We start from the raw sequence: 19,345 nt of genomic DNA, 5'->3' as shown, positions 1-19,345 counted from the left end.
ATTAGCATAACTGTATTCAGTTTTCAGGTCACAAGATGTTTTCTGCTAATGGTCAGCCCTGCAAGCTTTCCTGGAACTGAAAATCAAGCTGCACCTTCTTGCACATCCCTAATGGAGAGGCAATTTGGTGGCAAAAATGATAATGTTCAGTGATGCCTGTGTAACCTCCTATTCCTGTAAATGGGATTACACAGGTGTAAGTGCTTGGAACTTAATCAAGTATTCTGATGGTGTACAAGGTGGGAGTAAAATCTCACTCTCTCATAGCCATTTTGGCTTTGCCAGGCTTCTGTGGAAAAATGCAGGAGCACAGGGTAAGGGACTACTGAGTGGGAAGGTGCTGTTTTTACTCTTCACATGATGATTCCAGTTCATGGAAGCCCCACTGAGAACAGCTGATGTCTTGAGTACATGAGGCTTTCCCATTGTCGATGTGTTTTTACAAAATTGACGTGCTTTAGAAGACTGTCATGCCCCCCGCCCCCCAAATCTTAACTCTGTAACTTTTCAAGGTGAGATGATGCAAGTCAAAAATATCAAAGGAAAAAAACTTCAATTTTCAAAGCAGACCAAAAAGAAGGGATCAGTTCAAAACATTCTTGTAACAGCTCTTTAGAGACTGAAGCATTTAGAGTGAAAGAAATTAGTTACCTTTGAATAATGGAAAATCATGTATATTAGATGTTTTGCTAACTGTGCATAACTGGTTAATTTCCAAGAAAATGAGCTCCAAGTACATTTTAAATCATGGAATTTGGGCAAAACTGTTTTTCATTGATATGCCTTCCTCCACGCAGTGGAGAAACTTAAATGTACATATGGTAACAGGTTAGGGACTAGGTTAAGGGGTAGTAAATAAAGATGTCAAAGGTATGACTGAAGCATTAGGGAGAAAATCAAACTGCCTACATTCTGAATTGCCATGTTATATGTGATTGCATCCTATTCCTAAGAATGTGATGGAATATAAGCTGTATCTAGTTACACAACGGATTAAAAGTCCTAAAGAAACGGAAGTTTAAGTGCTGTTCCTAAAAATTTGTGAAGTTTCTGGGACTTGACACATCTCAGTTAATATAACAGCACATAAAAAACATTGAATTTTTGGTTTAAAGTAGATTGTGCTTGCAGTAATATGTGTTTAGCCCGTGGTGCTTTGCATATTCAAAGGACACTAGTTTAGCAATCCTAGCAGTGATTTTACCCTTTGTCATTGTAATAATATCTCCATTTGTCAGCTAGAGGTACTTGGAGGTCCTGACATACCAAGGACCACAGAGCAGAGTTGGTATTTGCATCAGGATTAGAAACAAGGAGTTCTTGAGCCCCAGAATGATGCTCACGCCATTAGACCAGATTTTTCTTTTATGTGTAGAAACTTGTGACATTAAGGATGCCCCTACTAAGATGGGTTACCAGAAGAGAATTCTCTTGGAAGGAATGCTAGAGGCCCACGGCAGGGAGAGAGGAGACAACCTTGGTAGAAGAGAGCAATTAAAAGCAATTCAGGTGGAAACTGCGTTTAGGATTTGTTGTGATCCTGAAATACAGAATGCAACTATAAATGTTGCTTTTAGAATAGTAAAGGAGAGAGAAATCCCCCTTGTTCTCCCATCTCCTTTCCCCCGTCAGTTACTTAAGTGCTTTTGAAAATTGCCAGCAGCACCATTTTTGAGCACACCTTAGAACAGTGGTTCCCAATGTATTTACCACTGTGGACCACAAATGCAGCTCTCTGTTACCTAGGCTGTGTCTACACACTGTTGATACAGCTGCTGGCCACAGGTTGAAAATCACTGCTCTAGAAAGTTCATGTTTCTATTTGTACGTACCATGAAAGGCCCCAGTGGTCCACAAGTATGTGTCTTGTTTTGTCATCTTGAAGGGATTAGAATTGGGCATCACATTAAAATTATAAGTCCAGGCAATTGTGGTTTATTCTGCCTTTTGGAGTAAGGAGCAGCAAGTGCACCTTCTGGGAAACTTGTACACTTCCCTTGCCTAACATTTTATAATGCTCAGCTGTTCAACAAGGAACAGACATGCAAATCAGAGAAGACTACCATGAATGGAGGGAATGATGCAGAGAAAACAGCACCAGGCTTTCCTTCTGAAATAACATGTATAAGCTATTCTCTCGTTATACTTATTAGTGCCTGTAACCATTGTGTGTCTAAGTATTGTTTTCTTCTTAAATCTTCTGCATCTTTCAGATATCTGTTCCGTAATAGGTCTTTTCTGAGAATCGCTCTGGCTCCTAGTCCTAGGTTCTCATCACTAAGGAGTTTGAGGTTGGCCTGATTATAAGGTTGTCCTTCTCAAGCAGTATTGCGCTCCCTGTGCTATTTTACATGTTTGGATAATTTCCCTCAAGGAGAATTTGCATGGTAATTGTAATACTGCCATGCAAACTGCTGTTTTAAAGCCTTAGTTTGCAACAGCTTAATTTTCATTACTAATTTGCTTTTTCCTGCATACAAATATACAACTGTTTTTGTGTATTGGCTTCTCTTGGTTCACCACCTTATTGTTCACAGTGTTTTTGTTTTTGCTGGATATTAAGACTTCCAGCATTTATAACCTATAAGGCACCTTTCTGAAATATGGTTTGTAAACTGCATATTATATATGGTGGTTTACTTTTATATAATATGTATGTGGAGGTTTATTTTCTGCCACTTTTACCATCCTAGTATTTATAATTCATGTTTGCCATAACTTTTTTGTGTGGTCATGTATCTAGAATTGTGTAGCTGATAAACATTTAGTTCTACCACTGTACATTGCATGGTGTTTAAGGAATGCAGAGGCTGTTCACAGTATTTTTAATAACTTTTAAAACCAGGCTTGATATTCCACTTCAGATTACCTAGTGCATGTCATGTCTAAATACAGCGCTCCAAGTGCCATTTTGTCAAAATCATTTTTTAACCATTTCCGCTTAAAGGCCATATATGGAAGAACCACGCCATGTTAAAGTGCAAAAGGGATCTGAGCCACTAGGGATTTCCATTGTGAGCGGAGAAAACGGTGGCATATTTGTGTCTAAAGTAACTGGTGGGAGCATTGCCCATCAAGCTGGCCTTGAATATGGCGATCAGTTGCTGGAGGTAATTTTGTTTTCTTAACGTTTTTATTACTTAGTAAACAAATGTAGTTGTGTGCGTATAAATATAATAAAAAATGTCTTGTGAATGACATCTCTCAAAATATAAATTGTACAATCACAGGGATATTTTAGAGCATAATTCTTTAATTCTACGCAAAGTTTCATCACAAATTATTCAGCAGCTTTTATGTCGCTATGATTGCATTTACACTAGAAGCATCAGTCTACAGAAGTTATTGTCAGAAGAGATGTTGCAACAAAACTTCTGTCAACAGATGCTATTGACACACAAAAGTGGATCATCTTTTGATCCTCTCTGTTAACAAAAGGCGGCGCCTCAGAGCACCTACACAGCTTTTTTGTTGACAAAACGCATTTTGCATGTAGATGCCCAGAGTTTTGCTTACAGAACTCTGTAGTGTAGAGGCACCCTGAATGTCTCCTGTATAAAGGATAATGCTACTTTGAAGGTGGCTGTGTCGAAGGCACAAGTCCTCTGCTGGAGTATTTGTGGAAGATAAATTTATCTGAAGCAAAACTCTGGAGCCAACCAACCATAAAACTTATGTTTGAAATTCATAGCTAGATTCAAAGTTTGTGCTTATCTGTACTTAAAATCATTTATCCAAGTGTAATGTAAACTAGGAACTACAAAACAAAAAAGCTTGAGGTACTCTAGCAATCTTGCCAGTATTCTTTAGAATGGTATCTGTCATCCAAAAAAGCTGTGTCTACACTTGCATTCCACTTTCAAAAGAGGCATGCAAATGAAGGAAATTGAAAATCCATATGAGGCACTGATTTACATATCTAATGTCTCATTTTCCTATTCTCTTCAAAAGAAAAAAGCACTATAGACAGGGCTCTTTTGGAAATAAACCCCATCTTCGAAAGAACCCTTCTTGCTATTTTGTGTCAGGATGAAAGGTTCTTTTGAAGATGGGAGTTTATTTTTGAAAGAGCCCTGTCTACACTTTTTTCTTTCAAATGGAGAATGTGCAAATGACACACCGCTTTACATGTCTGGTGCCTCATTTGCATTTTTGATTTCCTTCATTTGCATGCTGCTTCAAAAGAGGAATGCAAGTGTAGACACAGCTAAAGAGGCGCATTTGAGGACTGTCAAAGTTGACAAATTTTAAAGTTGCATTGCTTCCTCCAAAGGAGTAATGAAATAATAAAACAAAAAACCACTAGTTCTGGAGCTGGTCCTTCGCCCACTTCTTCAGACAACCATCTTGCAGCACTCCCACAGACTGAGAGTTGTGTTTTGAAAAGCAACACCAAAAAGCAGAAATGCTGAAAGTCCTATAATGGTTTTGTGCGTGTTCTTTTGAAAATTAGATATCTTACATTTATTCTTTCTAGTTTAATGGAATAAATTTGAGAAATGCAACAGAGCAACAGGCTCGACTGATCATTGGACAGCAATGTGACACCATTACTATCCTGGCTCAGTACAACCCACACATGTATCAACTTGGAAATCACTCACGCTCGAGGTAAGTTTAGCGAGATCTTGACAATGTTAGTCTCTGGTCTGAGTCATTGATCAAGATACTAAAACATTCGAAACTGAGATTACTAATTGAAGGTGTTGTGATTAAAAAAAATTTTGTTTTTAGTACATATCGGGTGCGTCTACACTTGCATTCATCTTTCGAATGAGGTAGGCAAATGAGGGAAATAGAAAATGTAAATGAGGTGCATATTTGGCACCTCATGTGCATATTCTTATTCCAAAAGAGCTGCTTTCGAAAGAGGAAACCCAGTGTAGATGCAGCTCCTTTGAAAGTAAGCCCCGTCTTCGAAAGAATCCTTCTTCCCTTTATTTAATTCTTCTTATTTAAAGGGAAGAAGGATTCTTCCGAGGATGGGGCTTACTTTTGAAAGAGCAGTGTCTACACTGGTTTTCTTTTGAACGAAGCTCTTTTGAAATAATATGCAAATGAGGTGCCAAATATGCACCTCATTTGCATTTTCAATTTCCCTCATTTGCCTACCTCTTTCGAAAGAGGAATGCAAGTGTAGATGCACCCAAGGTGAATAGAATCCATTTTAAAACCAAGCCATTTGTTTTATTTATTTTAACACTAAACAAAGAGAACTAAACTTTCCAAAAATATGAGGCTAAAGCCAAAAATGTGTTATTTTCAAGCACTTTAATCACACACCAGCTTTCTGTGCGGAGGCTCTCATTGAATGTCAAAAGAACACTTAAGTTTTTGTTTGCAATGCCAGTGCAATTTATATAGAAAGTTCTTTTGGAATTTTCTCAGATATGGGGGAAGAAGCCTACTGGCCTTTTGAAAAAGGGTCCATTATCTATAAAACCCTGCAAATATGCTGGTACCCACTTTATATCTGTGGGATATCCGCAGCTCATTTTTGCAGATATGGATGTGCAGGTGGGTGCAAATTTTGTATTTAGAACCCTGCATTTCTTGTTCAGAGTTAGTTGTTGTTCTCTGCTTATAGCAAGTGTGTACTGTGAGTTCAATATAAATGCTAGCTAGGTATGTCCACATAGTTGTTGGGCATGACTCTTGCAGCCTTGGTCAGCAAACTCATGCTAGCAGGGCTGGGGTTAGTATGCTAAAAATAGCTGTATAAATGTTTCCCTGACATTTGGGCTCAAGCTCTGAAGCTCACCTGCTTCCTTAGGCATCAGAGCCAAAGTCCCACCCCAACTGGGAACACCTAAATTCCTATCTTTAGAATGCAAGGGTGACCCAGCCTGTAAGACTCTGTCCCAACAGCTCTGTTAAGTACACCCCCAGAGTCCTGATTTTCAGTTCTTGGCAGGTAAGGAAAGCAGACACAGATTTGCAAGTAGTATTGTTTGTAATTTTTAAATGTGCTCTTTAGAGTTTTCTTAAGCACCCTCATGTTGCACATTGAAGTGCACATAGGCCATTTTGCCTATTTAGTTCTGCACGTCCATTCACAGTTACCAGAACTGCAAATAGCCTTTGTCTATGCAGACTATACATTTCAAGAAGCTTCTAAGGATGCCTGGTGAAGTTGCAGCCCTGTTCAATTTGGGATCATAAGTAGCTCTTGGTATTTTTATAAAAATCTTTAAGCATTTACCTTATTCCCAAAAAAGTATTTGAAAATCAATCCCATTTCAGTTAAATTATGAATAGACTTTTAAGACAGGATCATGCTTAAAATTGAACTTTCACCTTCATGTTCATTACGACCATGCTTGCATTTCCATAAGTCTATCGGGATGCCTTAAGTCATATTTCCTGTATAGACATGAAAACAGGGTACTTCCAAATAGTAGAACAGAAATAATTCAGAAATAGCAGGAACAAAAAGCAAAACTATGTTATTGAGTATAGTTCGTTGTAGAAATCAAGGTCCTAACTGGAAGGGCTGAACACACAAATATATTGTGAAAGAGAACCCAAAGACATTAGCTATAAGACTGAGGCTGCTGCAACACTATCACCTTTCCTGTTGGAGGTGCCATAGTAATGATGCAGGCTAATGAGGAGCTAATGTGCATATTCAGTGCCTGATTAGCATAATGGCAGCTGCACGAATGTCCAAGTACAAACTTCGAATTGCAGATTGACAGTAAAGATGGGGGTAGCTTCAAGTAAGCATCCCACTTCAACACTCCCTTACTCCCACAAAGCTAGCTTGGAGTAAGGGAATGTCAAAGCATGTGCTTATTTTGAAGCTGCCCCCATCTTCACTGGCAATCTGCAATTTGAAGTCTGCACTTCGACATTTGCCTGGCTACCATTATGCTGATGAGGTGCTGAATATGCATGTTAGCACCTCATTAGCCTGCTTTGAAGTGTCTCATTACCATGGCACCTCCAGCACGAGAGTGAGAGTCTAGCAGAAGCATAACACAAGTTTGCCTACAACATTTTGAGATTCCTCAGTTGATTTCAACTTTATTGTAGTTCCATTTGAGATACCAGGAAAAATCAGTATTTGCATTAACGTTCCTCAGTGTCTGAATTTAGTTTAGCATTTGTTGGACTGTTAACCTGTATTAACATGTTTACACACTTTCTCTCTGTGTTAGTTCTCGCTTAGAACCAGTGAGCAATCATTCCACTCCTCAAGGCAGTGGAGCCGCAACCCCTGACAGTCATTCCATAATTGATACTGTGAGTGAACAGGATGAAGGAACGATGACACCTCCATCCAAACAAACCACACCTACAACTAGCCCACGGAATTCCATGAGGTAAGTAGCCTGACTGTTTCTGCTTTCGAAAAGCAAGAAAAGGAAAAGCCGTAAAAGAAAACATGCTTCTGGAAGTTCATGGTCATTTTAAATAGACGGGCTCGTGGCCTGAGAGAAAACAACTTGTTTCTTGCAGACCTATTGGAGAAACACTGCCTAAAACAAGATTACTTTTACAAATAATATGGGAAACAAGCAGTTGAAGTTAAAAATGGGATGCTTGTGCTGTAAAGATGTAATAATGACAGAAATAGATGGCTTTTGTTCAGATGACTAGGTGCACTTGAACTATAAATGAGAGCAGCTAATACAATTTTTTTTCAAACCCCTATTGAAAGAGGCACTGTGGACACAAACAAGAGGCCCCCTGAACCAAGAAATGTTGTCATTAAAAAATCCCAAATCGAGCTTGGAATCCAGATATGTGGTGGAAACCTGTATGGAATATTTGTGTCTGATGTTGAGGATGACAGCCCGGCCAAAGGACCTGATGGACTAGTCATGGGAGACATGATACTTGAGGTAAACTGTGAAGATGAAAAATACAGAAGACATATTCCCTTCTAACATTCCAACATTAGTATGAAACCCGTAAATTGCACAAAGGACTCTGTGCTGATTAGAACAGACGGCAGTACCTCACCCACCTTCTGTCTGTAGTAATCCTAAATAAGATCTGCTTGGAATCTTGTGAGTTTTCTGTGTTTGTTTCTAGAACAGCTAAGGAAATGTGGTGCCCCCCCAGCCCCTCCTCCCCTTTGTGTATATCCACTGTGTTTTCTTCAGGGTTTTTAAAATATCCTACATTCTCTCTCTCTCTCTCTCTGTACTGGACATTTAACTGGTGCCTACACCAGTGTTGTATCATGCTGTAGTGAATTTTCCTTTTACACATGTACCTGCCATATGGAGAACCTACTTCACATGCTCCGTCAGACTCCGCTCTAGGCTTCATTCTAGTATTCGTCTATTAAACTCTGAAACTTCATGGGTTTTTCTGTATCCTACAGTATGAATCTGTTGATATGCGAAATAAAACAGCTGAGGAAGCCTACCTTGAAATGATGAAGCCAGGAGAAAATATTAGAATAAAGACTCAGTACAGAATAGAAGATTTCAACAAGATAAAAGAGTTACCTGGGGATGGATTCTATATCAGGTATTCACATGCTTGTTGAATAGCCAGTGTCTGAACTGTTTTGCCAGGAAGAATCTCATGTAGTTGCAAGTAATTTAAATGCAAAGAGAATGAGTACAGAGCTGCTACAATAGTATACTGACCATTGTTTGCAAAGGGCAAGAGAGACTGCAAACTGGTCTTTTTCTGCTTATGCTGAAAATGCGTTGCACAGTGCTGTATCTCAGATATTCTTTGATTCTTTGCAGTTGCAATGTATGTGCTAAGAATAACTGCCTACTTTTGCTAGGAGTACATGAGCATTTGGAAACACAGAAATCAATCCCAGTAGTGTCATTTCCCCAAATAGCTACTCCACATAGCTGCCTCACTTGCTTCAGTTGAAATGGTGGGGCTTCAGTTATAGATTCTATTTATGCCTCTCTTTGCAGAGCACTTTATGATCGGCTGGCAGAGGTGGAGCAGGATTTAAACTTTAAGAAGGATGACATTTTATATGTTGATGATACTCTACCACAGGGGAACTTTGGTTGCTGGATGGCTTGGCAGCTGGATGAGAATGCTCAAAAGCTAGAGAGAGGACAGATCCCCAGCAAATATATGTGAGTGACCTCTGTGACAAATAGCTTCTTAAAGTGCCTGAAGGAATGAATTATAAACAGAAAAGAACTGGGCTTGAATCTTCAAAGTTGTCTGATTCCTGTGTGATGTTAGTTTCCTAGAAGTGTTTATTTTAGGGGTGGCATGTTTTAATAACATCTAATTAAATTTAATCTTCTGTCAAGTCATTTTTAGTGCTGCTATTAGTGGCCTAAAAGTGGAAAGAACACAAAGCATTGTGCTTTGAAAAAAAGATTGAGTAACCTAAGTGACGTAGTGCAAAAATAACATCTCAACTGGGCATGTCAGACACATTTTTAGTAGACAGCGACACTTCTTTTTGAGTTATGCCTTGTATAAACTGAGGTTCATGTAACCCCAGCAACCCACTGTTACCAAAGGGAGATTTTCACCAAGATCAAGGGTGTGATCTTTATTCAGTAACTGAATTTTAACTGTGCAGTCAAATTCAATAGCACTCAGAAAGGAAATGGTCTAATCTTTTAAGACCACTTTTTTTCTGCCCTTCCTTTCTCTTCTTTCTTCATAAGAACATCTAAGCAATTCTTGACAATAGAAGTTATGCTACTATGTAGAATTGATGTTATATAAGATTTTGAAAGCCAAGTGTGGACATAACCATCCTCACCATTGTTCCGATGAAATAAACAAGGCAAAAAAGATACCTACTCTGTACACAGTAAGTTTGCTCCCATTTGAAATATGATAGCATGATATAAATTTTGAATTAGACTGTTAAAATTAGTCATTTCGTTTGCAAAAACAATAATGGCAATAAAAAATATCACATCATATATCCAAAAGTGCGGCACTTTCAGTGTTGTTATGGAAAAGGAGATTGACTTTCACTAGGAATTAACAGCCTAATTACCTTTAAAATCAAAACCCCAAAATTCTCAGCCAGAACTTGTCAAGCTCTTTCCAGTGCTGCTATGTTTGTCTACATTCCAGTGTCCCTGAAGAAAGGCCCAAAAGTCATACTTAAGGTACATAATAATACATGAGATGTATTCTTCCATTGTTGATCAGCAGTAGTTTGATTTAGCTATTTGAATTATGGATATTCTGTTGATACTACATGAGATCATTTGGCAGTTGTCCTAGACAAGCCTATCTTATGGATGTTAAATTTTTCTCTGTTGTTGTGAACAAAGTCTCTTAAAATCCTTACATGTTTGTGCTCGTCTGAATACAGTTATTTAATCCATTTCACTGTAGGATGGACCAGGAGTTCTATAGGAGACACAGTATGTCTGAGGCTAAGGATGAAAACAGTTCCACGAAGACTTTGTCAGCAGCCGCTCGAAGATCATTCTTTAGAAGAAAGCATAAACACAAGCGCAGCGGTTCCAAAGATGGAAAGGATTTACTGGCTCTTGATACAATCAGTACAGACTCCATTCCTTTCTTGGATGGCAAGTGCTTCTGTTGTGTTTAGTTTTGTTTAAGGATATGGAAAATCTCCTAAGAGAAGTGGTTGGTCTGCACACAAACACTGGAGAATCATGTGTCTGACACTCATTGTCCTCAGGCACCAACATAGGCAATAAATAAGGAGCCAGATGATCTCCAATTAGTGCTTCTAATTACTTAAACAGAAAGTCCATCCACAGATGTATGTATATTAAAATTTTACCTACTTAGCAGGATTGGTTGGGTGGGGGAAAAAATCCTTGTGACATTGATGCCACCAGCATGGTTTAAATCATCCTTTGAGATACATGATGATTGCAACACTGTTATTTTACAACTGATCTTGCTTCAGGCAGGGGGCTGGACTAGATGAGCTCAGACCTCCCTAAGGTCCCGTCCAGCCCTAGGATTATGTGAACTAAAAGTGCATCTTGGATCACGTGCAAATTCTGTATTGTCTTCCACTGTAGAAGTGGCAGGAATATTCAGTTTTCATAATTAACACTGAGAAAAATTCTAGGGCACAATGATTGGTTGTCTCCCCTGCCACTTGAATGAGCGTAGTGTGGTGAGGCAGCTATGTTCTACACATGATGATTCTGGCTTTTCATAACAGGACTATAGGCCCTTTGTCTGTTGCCAAATTTTGTTCAAATCTTCTGTAATTAGAGTGCCTTTTTAGTATTGAAAAATATGGCAAAACACTTAAAATTGTGCATAAGCGACATTTTTTTACTCTTTAGATTCTGTGAGTCTGGCTTATCAGCGTGTACAGAAGGTGGATTGTACCTCTCCCAGGCCTGTACTCATTCTAGGACCATTACCTGATGCTGTGAAGGATATGCTAGTCAAAGAATCTCCTGGAAAATTTTGCAGATGCCCCCTTGGTAAGTGCACAAGGAATAGAAGCAAATTTTGTGTGTTTTGCCATGTAACAGATATTCTTATTTTAGGAATAATGCAATCATTGTCCTAACAGCTGAGTTACAGGGTAGCAAAAGATTCTGGGAAGGGGTGCGGTGGGGTAAAGGGGAGCAGAACTGTGGCTTTCTACAGAGTATCTGTAAATCTTGTGCTGTGGTTGAGAAATACAAATGACGTATCAATTTTTGTCTCTGTGAAACAGAAGTGATGAAAGCTTCCCAACAAGCCATCGAACGGGGAGTGAAAGACTGTTTGTTTATAGATTACAAACGGAGGAGTGGACATTTTGATGTAACAACTGTAGCATCAATAAAGGAAATAACAGAGAAGGTGATTGTCTCTGTATGATATAGTCTCTCTCCCCCACCAGTCATCTCTCTTCCTCCCGTTCGCTCTAAAATTTACAGATTATTATACAGAGTTTGCTGAAAAAAATTGTACCTTTTACTGATATGGTTCTGTTTTGAAAGATGATCAAAGAATTGTTTCCAGGGCATTTTCTTGCTGAGGAAAAACAAGATAATTTAACACAAATGTTAGCTTGTATTATTGTCACTATTTCAAACTTCATTTATAACCCTAGCTATGACTGTGTTCTGTGGTTTTTTTTAAGTCGTCTTAATATTACTCAGAACTGGAAATTCTACAGATTGCATAGATAGAATTAACTTTTTAAAACTATTTGAATAGGGCTTTCGATTTAATCACCATTAACTCACGTGATTAACTTAAGCATTAATCGTGATTAATCAGTTGTAGTCACAGTGTTAAACAATAATACTAATTGAAATTAAATATTTTGGATGTTTTCTTACATTTTCAAATATTTATTTCAATTACAAGATGAAATACAAAGTGTACAGTGTTCACTTCATATTACTCTTTGGATTACCAATATTTGCACTGTAAATAGGATAAACAAAAGAAATGGTGTATTTCAGTTTCCTCCTACACATACTGTCATATTGTAAACAGAAGTGGGCAGCATTATCTCCTACAAATATCAACAAACTTGTCTGAGTGACAGAACAAGAAGTACACCTGAGTGGATTTGCAGGGTCTACTTTGTTTTATTTTTGAATGTATTTTTGTACATAATTCTACATTTGTAAGTTCAACTTTCATCATAAAGAGACTGGGATTACAATACTTGCAATGGATGAATTGAAAAATACTGGGTTTTTTGTTTGTTTGTTTACAGTGCAGATACTTGTAATCAAATATGAAGTGAGCATGGAGTACACTTTGTATTCTACCTTGTAAGTGAAATCAATATATTTGAAAATGTAGAACACATCCAAAATATTGAAGTAAATGGTGTTCTTTTATTTAATAGTGTGATCAATCACACAAATTTTAATTGCCTTACAGCCCTTATTTTTAAGTACTTTTGTGTCTTAACACTGTTCAGATTGCATGAAATGTGCCAGTTCATAAACACCAAATTGACTGCAACAGAATTAAAATGTCTTCTGCCAAACTAGATATAAATTGTTCTCGTTTAAGGCATAGAGCTGTACATTTTGGCCTACTTAGAAATAAGATTGTTCATGTGTTTTTAAAGGCAAAAATGAATGTATACCTATTTATTGCAGTCTATTTTGGATTAATTGATCCCATGTATTGTAACTTAAATGTTCAAGTTAGTATAAATATTTACAACTAAGTGCTCATACTATTCTCAATATTTGTACTTTAAATGGGGTTTATTATTTCATGTGTTTTTGCTATCCTAAGCATGGATAAATCCTTTCTATACAGTGCACTTTATATTTACTACCAGAGTTTTTTATATGAAAAGGGTGTTGCTTAATGGCTATCATATAAATGTAAAGCAAAAAAAGTATTGCGTCACCATGGTTTCACTGGAAGATGAATAGGGGATTTGGCAAGTTTGCTTATGCTTTCTGTCCCAACATTTGTTTTTAGGACTGTCATTGTCTGTTGGACATTGCTCCTCATGCTATTGAACGGCTTCATAGTGTTCATATCTACCCTATTGTCATCTTCATTCGATACAAAAATGCAAAGCAAATCAAGTAAGTGAGAAGTATAATTTATAGTCACTTGTTTTGTTACATAATAGTTTGTAAAATCATTGCAGTATCTTAGAAACCCTTTATGGGTGTGAATTCGATAAGCCTTCTGATGTAGGTAGTCTTAACCAAATTAATAAATAAAATCTACTATCACTTTTAAGTACAACCAGAAAATGAGTCTGTCTTAAAGGTGGATTAGCTATAGGTCAAATATTGGTCAAAATTTGAAGAACCTACAGTTGTTGAATATTATGGGGTGGGGTGGGAGGGTACTGATCCATATATCTGACATCTCCTGGTTTTGAAAACACAGTGAAATATAATAGTATTGGTACTACTATTGGAATTGGACAAGTAGGATTTTTAAAAGTGCCTGGGTGATTTAGGGCAGGTCTCATGAATTTTCAGAGGGATCTGGGCTCCTAGATCAATTAGATGTTTTTGAAAACCACCACTAGGACCGTGTCTACAATAGCACCACAACACTAGCCCAGCTTGATGTATTAGCAGTGCCACCTCCTTCTCGTTTTTACCTATATCCCACTTTTATCTGCTTTTTTGCCATTTCAAACACTCTGTTTGTTTTAGGGCTTTTTACCTACCCAATAGCTACACTATTCAAAGTATCATAGTTAAACATCCTATCTTTTTGTTTCATACTAATGAAACAAAAAGCATTTTCTAGAGAGGCCTAAATCAAATCCATGGACCTAAATGCTCTTGAAGGCTGGAGAAATTCTGATCTGGAGGGGACTTCATCTTATCCATAATTTGTAGGATTTCTCTTCCCCCCACTTATTTCCTGAGTCTGTTTATTTGCAAAATTGATAAATGCATTTAGATTTCAAGTCATTTTCTAGAGTGGTTTATTTAACATTACTTTGACTAAGAAGTGTTTTTTCCAAATTGTAGGATAATCTGAGACGTCTGCAAAGATTGCTTAAACCTGGAAAATTTTGAAGTTTTTTCCTTTTCTTTTACTGATAAGTTTCTGCTAATATTATGCTGTTTCTTATTACAACAATTCATATGTCTTGGTGATCACTTAAACCTCTTATTAATGGTAATATTACACTAAATCTGCAGGTGGCGCTCTCTGTATGCCTGAAAATTCATCAGAGCCTTGAAGATTATCTTATCTATATGTAATTCATCTAGAGTCTGTTGAAAGAATAACTGTTAAGCCAACATTTTTTTTCTTTTCTTACAGAGAGCAAAAAGACCCAATCTTTCTGAGGGACAAAGTTACACAAAAACATTCCAAAGAACAGTTTGAGACAGCTCAAAAAATAGAACAGGAATATAGCAAGTACTTCACAGGTTGGTATTGAACACATGCACAGCTGAGTCATCCTACCTACACTGTGTTTCCAAAGTGGCTTGGGTACATAGCAGATATTGTTTGTTTTTGCCCCTTTCTTCTTTCTAGTAATGTTTGTGCTCTGATTCTTTTAAAAGAGAAAATATGTGATTGTGCCCCTCCCCCACCTCCCAAGTCACAGGTTCTTTGTCTACAACATGGAGTTTGTTATTCTGACCAGGGACGGAAAACATTAGAGGGAACATATGCTGGCAGAACATTAGGAATAGTGTCATTAGAGGCCAAACCCAACCTTTAGGTATTATTATTTTGGTGAAGTCATATTTCAACTTTCAGAGTGCCTGCTTTAGTTATTTTGCATGGCTTGAGAGAGCTGGACAAACTTTATCTAAGCGGCTAACACCACAATGCAAAATTCTGGCTGTTAGTTCTTGGGAGTGAGCACTGTCTCCAGCATAGGTATCAGGGATTTCCTAACAAGACGGCCCTTGCCTTTTCAACTCATTCTGCTTGGCATTCCACCTAGGCTGAGCTTGGTATTCCAGTCGGCATTATGCCAGGTGTATTCAGGGCTATTTCTTCCTTCCAGACTCCCCACTAGTTCTTTCAATAAATTTCTAGTGGCAGCCAGACTGACTTTATTTAGCTGAGCCCTATATATTTAGTTTTAAAGAATTGTAAACAGCACGTATTTGCTACTGCTAATCGACTGTTTATTGCTGTGTAAGTGTTAAATCTTGAACACCAATTTCTCAACAGTGAGGGAGTATTATCATGTAATAGGTTTCTGGCCATCTGTTAGCCGATGGCCAAGGATGTTTGGTGAGGTGCCAGCTATGCCCGTTTTATACCATCCGTGACTTTAACCGCTAGGACGCACTGTCCCTTCGCGGCGGGCAGCCCGGGCTAGGTTGACGGATGCCCCAAGGTCCTAACCACCCGTGACTTTAACTGCTAGAGCTCAGAGCTCCTTCGCAGTGGGCAGTCAACGCTGACTGACAGGTGCCCCAATGGCAGCACTAAGAGCCTTTCCACACCCGTGACTTTAACTGCTAGAGCTCAGAGCTCCTTCGCAGTGGGCAGTCAGGATTGACTGACAGGCGCCCCAAGAGTTTGCCCCGTGGAGGCGGCACAACTCAACGCTAGGCTCTTAGTACTCTCACCTAATGGCCAGGCTTTATAGCCAAAACGGCTGAGGTTCTTTAATTGTGTTGGCTGCTTTACAGTAAACCAGAGAAACAAGTCAGGCTTATGCACAAATGGTTACCAAAATTTATTAAACTAGATTCTAATCATGTGGTTACAAAATTGCTAGTGCCTACTTATTTAAATGTATAGATGTTACACACACAAACAAGTTACAAAGCTGAAGCCACAATCCCAAAGAAAGAAAACAAAGTATAGAGCTCTATGTCAAAATATGTGTACACTAAAGATAGGAGATCAGGTGTGGGTGCTTCTTACCCTCCTTGCATCTCTCGATTCCAGCGGTGCCAAGCCAGGATCGGTCACTCAATTCCGCGGAAAGACGAATAAGGGACAAGGCTCAGGGACCCTCTTAGCTGCAGAAGCCTTGGGAGGCTGTCACTTATCTGACCAGCAGATAGATAGTGAAAAGCACTCAAAAATCATGGTGCTGTAGGTCCCATACTTATACCTCTGTACTCCTTTATTCTCTTTCTCCTTTCTTATGCCAAATTGGGGCTGGTCTGTCTGGGTGACGCCAGCTCTCGCAAGAGTAGTTTACACTTGCAAGGGAGAGAAACAATAAGTTTCGACTACTGGACATTCTTTTATTAGGGTAAATATTTTCCCACCTAGGATGTGGGTGTGTGTGCATCACGTTATTTAGTAGGGGCTAAGAGCCATGTCTGTCACAGCTTCTCTGTCTGCTGTGAGCCTAATCGTTGTATATGTTCCCAGAGGCACATTGCAGCAGCACACCTGTGCTTCTCACAGCTTCAAAGGCTGTGCTGGAATTTATGTTAAGTGCCCTGTTGTTTTGGCTCCCTTGTGTTCCCAGCAATGCTGGTCTGAGAGGGGGCTGGCTGTCTGGCTACACCATCCTTCCAGGTAATGAACAAATTCTGCCACGTGCCACTGAAAATAGCATGTAGAGGAGTCTGTAAGAAAGCGGTTGTCTTAGCTTATTACCAGGGCTCTGATACCTTTCTGTTTCATTATAAGGGTTAGGAGGAAAGTGCATATATTAAATACTTAAACCTCTCTGCTCTATTAATTTTTGTTACTGTTTTGCCCGCATTCAGGTATCTGCCAGATATACAAGTGGTTAATTTGTGGAGGATCTATTGATAAATACCATCTAGGAAAATACATGGCTAGGAATTGCTTTTGTCAGTGCCTGAGATGTGTCTGCCCTTTTTTTTTTTTTTTTTATTTTTGTAGGTATTGTCCAGGGAGGAGCCCTTTCAAGCATTTGCACTCAGATTATGACAACTGTTGATCAAGAGCAAAATAAAGTCCTGTGGATTCCAGCTGACCCACTATAGATACTCTTCTGCAGATGTACTAAGCAGTTGGCTTTTCTTTTTGTCCAAAGGACACTCTGCATTTATATCTCTGTAAAGATATAAATGATTAATTTTCTTGAAGGGGATTGATACACTGAACAAAAAAATCCACAAGGGGTGCTGGAAGGGATAGATCACTTTATCAGAAGAACTTGCATCTTATGGTGTGCTTTTATACAAAACAGTATGGGATATAACTTAGGTGTACTTTTTCATACGAGATGAATTTAGTGATGCTGCAAAACAAAAACCCTTTAGAATGACAAGTTTACAAAAAACCTTTTCCAAGTATTTGGTTGTTAATGTTTACTTGAATTTTTTTTTTTTTTTGGTTTGTTGCTTTTCCCCAAATAAGGTGTATCTCCCAAATGGAGCAACCTTTCTGCCTATGCATGAATAGCTGTGGGCAGTGTGAATCTACCTTGCAGTTCTGTCCATTTCCAAATACACTGTTGACATGACTACCAGGTAATCACGTGGGTTTTGTGAATGGTACGTTTTGGGAGTGAGCTCAGAAGGACACGCACTCCTCTACAGGGCAGACCACTGTTGATAAAACACAAACATTTGTCTGTCAGATACTGTTTTTCATTTTGATGCATGGATTGAATATTTAAACATCATAATATATCAGATCAATCTAATCTTAATGTGTGTTGAGAAATAATTTTTGGTTGTTGGGCCTGGATTCAGTAGAGATGGGGAGTTAATAGCTAGGCCTAGCACTCTGTGTTTGTCACTTTTAGAGACTGTAATATTGAAAGCTTATGTGGGTGCAATTTTGCAGGGTAATTCTTAAGTGTCGTACTTCAGTGTGTAGCATTCACATCAATTTTTATTTAATGTAAGAACAGTCACAGTTTTAGGGCTTTGTTTAAAAGCCTTTAAGGAGGTACCAGAAATGTTAGTGTTGTCACTGTCAACAAATAAGCAATCATTTAGTTTTGGTCACAAGACGCATGTATCCCGTTGTACCAAATTCCATTGTATCATTTCCTTTTTTTGTGTCTGCACTTCTAAGTCTGTATTCCTAACAAAAGTTTGTCTCTCTAACTGTATGTCATGTTTGTAGGTACTGCTCTTTTGAAGTATCATTTGAGTAGAACTGCTTCTCGGTGACTGTTCCTAACATTTCATTGTGTAGCAAGAAGTATTTTTTAGTTTTACACAACAGTTGTGTAGTTTTGCTTTTATTTGCAGTTTAATTAAAAAAGGGATTTTTCTTGTACAGGTCTTCAAAGAAAAATTGGGTCCTAAATTTTAACTTCTGTTTTACAGGTACTGTTTTATAGTTCTAAATACTTTTAAGACTATAGGAAGTGTAGTTAAAGTACTTCACATGTTGAGGGACAGCAGTTATATTTTTTTTAAGTTGAGGTCAGAATTGGACTCCAATGGTACAATTGAAACAGAGTGGTACGGATCTGACTTGGATTTTCTGTACTAAAAATAAAAATGTCACTTTGTATTAAAAAAAAAAGTTAAACTGATTACTGCGTTAAGTCAATGTCTAGAACTTGTACATCAGAATTATTTAGTATTGTATAGTCTCACTGTTTTCTTGAAACAGAGCCAATTTTAGTTCTTAGTTGTACCCACAATATTTGCACAGATAAAATCTTCATTCTGTAGACTGAAATTAATGTATGAGTTCAGCACATAGAGGCTTTGTCAACAACAGATTCTGTAGGCACAATTTGTACACATAGTTCCAATTCTTTTTTCCTCAAGTACAGTCAGGATTTTCAGGGTGTTGGCAGAATTCAGACTGGTCCATAGATGCCTCTTGGATGCATTGCTTTCTTAAGAGCTTACCAACTGAGATAACAAATTGAAAACTGCCCGCTAAGTATGTTCTTATAGGTAAAAAAATATTAGTCAATCTAACCAAGTTTCCATGTTCTGCTGTAGGCTGGCACATGTCTAACAAATTGGAGATACCTTACTCAAGGTGGGACAAGATCTGTGTCCCTTCCTACTTGAAGAAAGGAAATTTTTGTGTGGTACATATACATATTCTTCAGCACAGTAAG

The 19,345-nt window shown here is 38.2% G+C and overlaps 1 protein-coding gene across 5 annotated transcripts in view; it reads left to right on the top strand.

The window, feature by feature from the left end:
* DLG5 (discs large MAGUK scaffold protein 5) overlaps nucleotides 1-18,827 on the top strand; it is a 149,234-nt gene extending 130,407 nt beyond the window's left edge. For 2 of the 5 annotated variants that reach the window (XM_075000039.1, XM_075000038.1), the window contains 13 exons: nucleotides 2,214-2,291; nucleotides 2,948-3,110; nucleotides 4,478-4,611; nucleotides 7,161-7,325; nucleotides 7,664-7,847; nucleotides 8,336-8,484; nucleotides 8,895-9,065; nucleotides 10,303-10,499; nucleotides 11,241-11,384; nucleotides 11,624-11,751; nucleotides 13,351-13,460; nucleotides 14,671-14,780; nucleotides 17,188-18,827. In XM_075000039.1, the coding sequence (XP_074856140.1) occupies nucleotides 2,214-2,291; nucleotides 2,948-3,110; nucleotides 4,478-4,611; nucleotides 7,161-7,325; nucleotides 7,664-7,847; nucleotides 8,336-8,484; nucleotides 8,895-9,065; nucleotides 10,303-10,499; nucleotides 11,241-11,384; nucleotides 11,624-11,751; nucleotides 13,351-13,460; nucleotides 14,671-14,780; nucleotides 17,188-17,291 (1,837 nt within the window). In that variant the 3' untranslated portion in view covers nucleotides 17,292-18,827. Of the gene's footprint in view, nucleotides 1-2,213; nucleotides 2,292-2,947; nucleotides 3,111-4,477; nucleotides 4,612-7,160; nucleotides 7,326-7,663; nucleotides 7,848-8,335; nucleotides 8,485-8,894; nucleotides 9,066-9,614; nucleotides 9,759-10,302; nucleotides 10,500-11,240; nucleotides 11,385-11,623; nucleotides 11,752-13,350; nucleotides 13,461-14,670; nucleotides 14,781-17,187 lie in introns of those variants that run through there. The other 3 variants (XM_075000042.1, XM_075000040.1, XM_075000041.1) reach the window with 3 other exon arrangements.
* The last annotated feature ends 518 nt before the right edge of the window (nucleotides 18,828-19,345 follow it).

The sequence above is a fragment of the Carettochelys insculpta genome, chromosome 7 (assembly GCF_033958435.1).
Source record: "Carettochelys insculpta isolate YL-2023 chromosome 7, ASM3395843v1, whole genome shotgun sequence".
Lineage (NCBI taxonomy): Eukaryota > Metazoa > Chordata > Testudines > Carettochelyidae > Carettochelys > Carettochelys insculpta.
Note: the sequence above shows the minus strand (reverse complement) of the source record. Positions and strands in the feature narration are given on the sequence as shown.